This window comes from Mesoplodon bidens (genome assembly GCF_964165515.1).
Source record: "Mesoplodon bidens genome assembly, chromosome: 3".
Classification (NCBI taxonomy): Eukaryota; Metazoa; Chordata; class Mammalia; order Artiodactyla; family Ziphiidae; genus Mesoplodon; species Mesoplodon bidens.
Genome location: NC_138178.1, coordinates 45,531,875 through 45,537,748, shown reverse-complemented (window position 1 = coordinate 45,537,748; position 5,874 = coordinate 45,531,875). Strand labels below are relative to the sequence as shown.

The following is a 5,874-nucleotide window of genomic DNA, read 5'->3' as shown; positions in this document are numbered from 1 at the left end:
CGCCCACTAAGTTTGGCCTTTGCGAGCGGCCGTCTCTGGCAGGCGCGGAGGTAGCCGGGAAAGGCTAACTTGGTTACGCCCACGCCCGCGGCTGGTCCCTGCTGCGCGTCCCCGTGGCGCAGTGCTGCATGTTCAGGCCACGCTTCTGCGCTTCGCTGCGGGCTCGTCCCTGCTTTCCAGTCTACGTTTCTTTCTCGAGGATTGTTGCCCTCCTTTGGCTTCGTGGTCTCTGCGGCTGGCGGTCCGGAAACTGCTGAAAGGAGCCGGATCTCGTCTCTGCGGGGGCAGGCGGGAGGCGGCGCGGAGCCAGAGCAGAATTGTCAGAGATCTCCGAATGGTAATGATAATAGTAATAATCATTACAAACGGAGGTGTTGGTGTAACATTGCACTCTTTGGGTGATCTCACAATAAATATTTGTTGAACGACGTAGGCAGGGTAGGGGTAATTTAGCCTGTGGGAAATGAGGCCCCCAAACGTTAAACGACTTGGTCAGGGTTACTCAGCGAGCTAGTGGCAGAAGGGGAACCTTCCCGTGTTTGTGTGGTTTAATTGTCTGTTTTCCAAGGAGCTGACTTGCAAATGTTTCCTTTTCTTATTCCTAGCGGTCATTGAACCAGACCAAGCTTGGTGAAGTTGTCATTTATCCAGTTAGCTGTAGAGTCCAAGAGAAAACAGTCTCCCCCCCACCCCACCGCCCCCGATTAGTTTAAATGACAATTTTAGCAATATATTAAGAGCAAGCTACTAACTATTAAACTCCTATTGATTTTTGTGACCTTGGGAGCTGGTTTAGGAGGCTGTGAAATATTGTTGTAATAAAGAAAACGTGTAAATTCTTCGCTCTGCTTTCCTCGTTCATAAACATCTGCTTAGGGTCTCCTGCAACTGTAGGACTTCTCACAGACTATAGACTATAGCAAGGAGTATAATTTTCTGAGAAGTTCTAGAGCCTTAACTCCTCAATTGTTCAAAGTAAAACCAGCCAAATCCCCGTTATATTTTTGTCAAAAATTGACGGCAAATGACTTAGAGGTGATGTCAATATGTACCTACTACAGCATCAAAAGGAACTAGAAAATCTTTTAGCTTGTTTTTAAAAATTGTTTTTAATCATACATATTGCTAAAAAAACATAAAATAGTAAAGAAAGGCTAATAATGAAAAGAAAGAAATCTCTCCTACTTCCAGATGGGATTGGCAATCACTTTCAACTTTTTTGGGGGGGGGCTCTTTCTTTCAGTAGTTTTGGTATGCTTTTAAAGGCATAAAGAGTATGCTTCTCCCCTCTCTCACACTATTGCCATTTAAAAAATCATCCATTAAAACCACTGAAGACTCCCGACAGGCCCCGCGGTACCGCACCACCACTCCCGACGGGCCCAGCTGCGCTGGACTACCACTGCCAATGGACCGCGCCGCGCAGGACTAGAAAGACGCTGGTGGCGGCGGCCGCAGAACGGAACAAGGAACCCATCTTGCACGTGCTGCGGCTGTGTGCGGTGGCCGCGTGCTCGAGCTGGCCTCGGGCTCTGGCCAGCACACGGCCCACTTAGGGCGGGCCTTCCCCCACGCCGAGTGGCAGCTGAACCACGTGGATCAGAGCTGCCTGGACAGCATCCTGGCCACCACTCAGGCCCAGGGACTATCCAACGTGAGGGCCCCGCTGTACCTGGGCGTGAGGTGAGATTGGAAGCAGTGGGGTGGGATCCTGCCGCAATCTCTGGATCTGCTACTCAGCATCAACATGAGCCACATCAGCCCCCTGAGCTGCACCGAGGCCGAGGGGCTCTTCAGAGCAGCAGGACACCTGCTCAAACGCAAGGTGCTCCTCATCACCTATCATCACCTATCAACGGGAAGATTTCTCCCCAGAGTAACGTGGACTTTGACCTGATCCTCAGATGCAGGAACCCAGAGTGGGGGCTGCGGGATACAGCCCTTCTGGAGGACCTGGGCCAGGCCAGTGGGCTGCTCCTGGAGAGGATGGTGGACATACCAGCCAACGACAAGTGCCTAATTTTCCGGAAAGAGTAACCCCTTCTCCGCCATGCCTGTGTCCCTGGGACAAACCCAGACCACCAGCCCCTGCCACTCTGGGCCAGACTACGGGAACTGGCCCTCCCCACACTGGGGATTCTTAGCCAGTGGCCACAGGGCTGCTGAGAGCCTGGGAATAAAGTGTTTCCTGCTGTCTAAAAACAAACAAACCAAAAAAAAACCCAAAAGCACTGAAAACATTCTATAATAGGATTTAGCTTTATCTTACCCCATCCCCTAACCGACATTTCTCATATTCCCTATGTATCTGGATTCCTATTTTAGTTAGGTCAATAAGCATATTTACATATTATGACAAAAATACTGTTCATGCAGGAGCAAAGTTGTGACATGAAGTCTTTATAAAGGATATTGTGCTAAGTTACTGCTTTGCTTCCCATTTTCTTTGTATACAGATCTGAAGAGATATCCTGGAAACCACCCTTGCACTGTGCGGTGTTTGTTGAAAAAATGTTTGGAAGATTGACTTTTCCACAACTGCTTTTTGCTAGCATCCTTGGAATTGCTGGAGGAATATATATTTATCAACCAATATTTGAACAGTATTCCAGAGATCAGAAGGAATTAAAAGAAAAGTTGAAATTGGTACAAGAATCAGAAGAGAAGAAAAGTTAATACTACATGGAGTCGAACTGTAATTGCTTAAAGTTCCATTGAAATTATACATTGACTATAAATAATCTAGTAAAAAGTTATCAAATATATATTAATTGTAAATAAATCATAGATTATGATTTTAAATTAGTTTTAAAACTAGCACTGTCAATTTTAATGTTTCCTGTATTTTTATTTGCCATTTTATGTCTTTTCACCAGGACAGATTAGTACTTTCCTTTTAAGCAAAAATTAATGTCTTAAGGAATATTTTATTTCTTAGTTGAAGCTTCTTTTTTCTGGGAATGTGGCCTATACATTGGCAGTCTAGACTGTATAAACTAGCTGGGAATGTTGTTTACAGTTGTGTTTGTAGATGAAATTAACCGAGTTAACTTCAGGCAGGATGCCCCTCAGTTAGCCTACAATTAGCCTGCTTTAATATACTTTAGAAGTCTTTCAATCCCAGCCCTTTCTCATCCCAGGCAGAATGGAGGAGTGAATTGAGAATTGGGGTGGCTCAGATCAAATGGAGGTTTTTGAGAAGGTAGGTGGTGTCACATAGGGTGGCAAACAAGCCACAGCTCTGTTTACTTAACCCACCAAGCAAATTTGCATTATAATGATGGTCAGGGAGGAGTTAATTTATTATGAAGCTATTCACGTAGTTAAAGGGTTTTTTGGAAATCGCTAAGAACTGATACTACTTTAACAATGAAAGCTTAAATGTAATCACATATGTACAAAATGCTTTAAATCAGCTCATTTCTTATTGATTTTTTTTGAAAAGTAAATTCATTGTAACTTAATCTAAACTATGTTGAGACCAGCATAGGTAATTTAAAAAAAAGTGAATAAAAAATTACAGAGTAGTACACGTTCACCTCATTAAAAAAAACCCAAACAATACAGAATGAACAAAGTGAAAATGACTGTTTTTCAGTATACATTGATTTAATTAGCACCTTTAATAGTTTGAGCTTTTGAGACTGTTTTTCTTCTATGCACACTGAAAAATATATGTAAATTTAAAACACATACCAGATATCTACTGTGTGACAGGCTTGGCTTGTCTGTCGGTAGACTGGGGTTCTGTTCTGTGTGTCTTCTCATTGTGGGCCCCAGGCTCAAGGGGTAGCCCCTGTCTGCGATATGACAGAGTTTAGGATTAAGAGGGAGAGAGAGACTGAAAGGAAACATGAATTGTAAATGTCTGCTCAGCTGTGGCAAATGTCTCCTCAGAGTCTGCTGGTTTAGAGCATGTCACAAGGTCCTGCCCAAAGGTGAGGCCAGGGAAAAAGACTCTTCCCACAGGATACACAGTCAAGTGTATTCCTGCCTGTGACTGTAGGCAAGAATATATAATCCTGTTATCCAAGGAATGATAATCCTATTTAACATCATGTGAAATTGAACTGCTCTTGATCCTCCTTTTGAGAAGGATGGGTTTGTCAGTTTGGTAGTCACATACCAAGTGCCAGAGAATGAGTTGTTTTTTGTTTTTTGTTTTTTCCAGTAAAGGTACTGCAGCCATTCAAATCAAAGCCACAGTGAGATGCCGCTTCACATACACTAGGATGACTACAGTCAAAAAGGGGAAATAATGAGTGTTGACAAGGATGTGGAGAAGTTGAAACCCTCGTATATTGCTGGTGAGGCTATAAAACAGTGCAGCTGCTGTGAAACAGTTTGGAAGTTCCTCAAAAAGATAAACATAGTGATACCATATATGACCCAGCAATTCTGCTTTTAGACATATGTCCCAGAGTAGTGAAAACATATGTCTACACAAAAATTTGTAAATGAATGCTCATAGAATCATTATTATAATAGCCAAAAAGTGAAAATAACCCAAATGTCTCAGCCAGTGAATGGATAAACATGTGGTATATTCACACAATGGAATATTACTCAGTTATAACAAGGAATGAAATACTGATATGTGCTACAACATGAATAAACTTTGAAAACATGAAAGAAGCTGAGCACAAGAGGCCATATATTGTATGATTCTATATGACGTGTCCAGAATAGGCAAATGTGTAGAAACAAAGTGTATTAGTAGTTCCCAGGGACTAAGGGGAAGGAGGGATAGGGAGTGACTGCTAATGGATATAGGGTTACTTTTTAGGATGATGAAAATATTTTGGAACTAGATAGTGGTGATCAATGACAGCTTTGTGAATATATTAAAAACCACTGAATTGTACACTTTAAAGCTTTACTGTGTGGGATTATATCTCAACAAAACTGTCAGAAAAAAAAAAACAACACTGCATCCAGAATAGCAGCTGCAGTTGAGGTAGTCCATTGTTTCCTGCCATAATCCATCTAGTATGTGTGTGTGGTGTAGAATATACATCACATAAAATTTATTGTTTTTACCATTTTTAAGTGTACATTTCAGTGGCATGAAATATATTCACATTGTTGTGTGACCACCATCACCATCTGTCCTGAGAACTTTTTCTGTTTAGTTTTTGCAGGGCGCAGAGAGGTGAATTGAATGGTGTTATGGAGAGAACCCCCCCACCCCATATACTTCATATCTTTGAAGGTGGCATTAACGTCTGCATATTTTTTGCATGAATTGCTTGTAATTTACTATTGGAGCCAGGGGAAGCAGATTTAGGGGCTTTCAGTTGGTCCTTTCTACAATAACGATGTGGTATGGACTGAATGCTTTTCCCCATTCATATGTTGAAGCCCTGATCCCCAATGTGAGGGTATTTGGAGGTAGGGCCTTTGGATGGTAACTAGATCATGAGGGTGGAACCCTTATCAATGGGATTAGTTCCCTTATAAGAAAATATACAAGAGAGATGCTCTTTCTCTTGCCCATGTGAGGATACAGCAAGAAGGTGGCTGTCTGCACATCAGGAAGAAGGCCTCATCATACACTGAATCTGCCAGCACCTTGATCTTGGACGCCATAGCCTTCAGAACTGTGAGAAAAAAAATATCTGTTTTTTTTTTTTTTTTTTTTTTTTTTTTTTTTTTTTCTTTTTGCGGTATGTGGGCCTCTCACTGCTGTGGCCTCTCCCGTTGCGGAGCACAGGCTCCGGACGCGCAGGCCCAGAGGCCATGGCTCACGGGCCCAGCCGCTCCGCGGCATATGGGATCCTCCCAGACCGGGGCACGAACCCGTATCCCCTGCATCGGCAGGCGGACTCTCAACCACTGCGCCACCAGGGAGGCCCAAAATATCTGTTTTTTAAA

General features: G+C 43.1%; 2 protein-coding genes and 1 pseudogene across 4 annotated transcripts in view; all 3 read left to right on the top strand.

Annotated features, from left to right (window-relative positions):
* The first annotated feature begins 42 nt into the window (after positions 1 to 42).
* On the top strand, positions 43 to 4,255 carry PIGBOS1 (PIGB opposite strand 1). 2 transcript variants are annotated; one of them, XM_081227058.1, is made up of 3 exons: positions 43 to 337; positions 2,457 to 2,695; positions 4,172 to 4,255. In XM_081227058.1, the coding sequence occupies exon 2, from the start codon at positions 2,512 to 2,514 to the stop codon at positions 2,674 to 2,676; it is 165 nt and encodes a 54-aa protein (XP_081083184.1). In that variant the 5' UTR covers positions 43 to 337; positions 2,457 to 2,511; the 3' UTR covers positions 2,677 to 2,695; positions 4,172 to 4,255. The 2 variants fall into 2 exon arrangements, with proteins under 2 accessions (XP_081083184.1, XP_081083183.1); XM_081227057.1 differs by lacking the exon at positions 4,172 to 4,255 and having other exon boundaries at positions 47 to 337; positions 2,457 to 3,527.
* LOC308614015 (methyltransferase-like 26) lies at positions 464 to 2,280 on the top strand (annotated as a pseudogene). Its single transcript has 2 exons — positions 464 to 478; positions 1,338 to 2,280. The product of its transcript is annotated as a methyltransferase-like 26 (transcript).
* The window catches only part of RAB27A (RAB27A, member RAS oncogene family), an 82,143-nt gene continuing 80,512 nt past the window's right edge, over positions 4,244 to 5,874 (top strand). Inside the window, exons 1-2 of the mRNA XM_081227052.1 lie at positions 4,244 to 4,307; positions 5,503 to 5,602. The gene's annotated coding sequence lies outside the window, so the exon portion shown is untranslated. The remainder of the gene's footprint in view (positions 4,308 to 5,502; positions 5,603 to 5,874) is intronic.

What these genes read in the sequence shown, in the direction of transcription:
- PIGBOS1 (XM_081227058.1), top strand. Translation starts at nt 2,512, where the DNA reads ATGTTTGGAAGATTGACTTTTCCACAACTGCTTTTTGCTAGCATCCTT.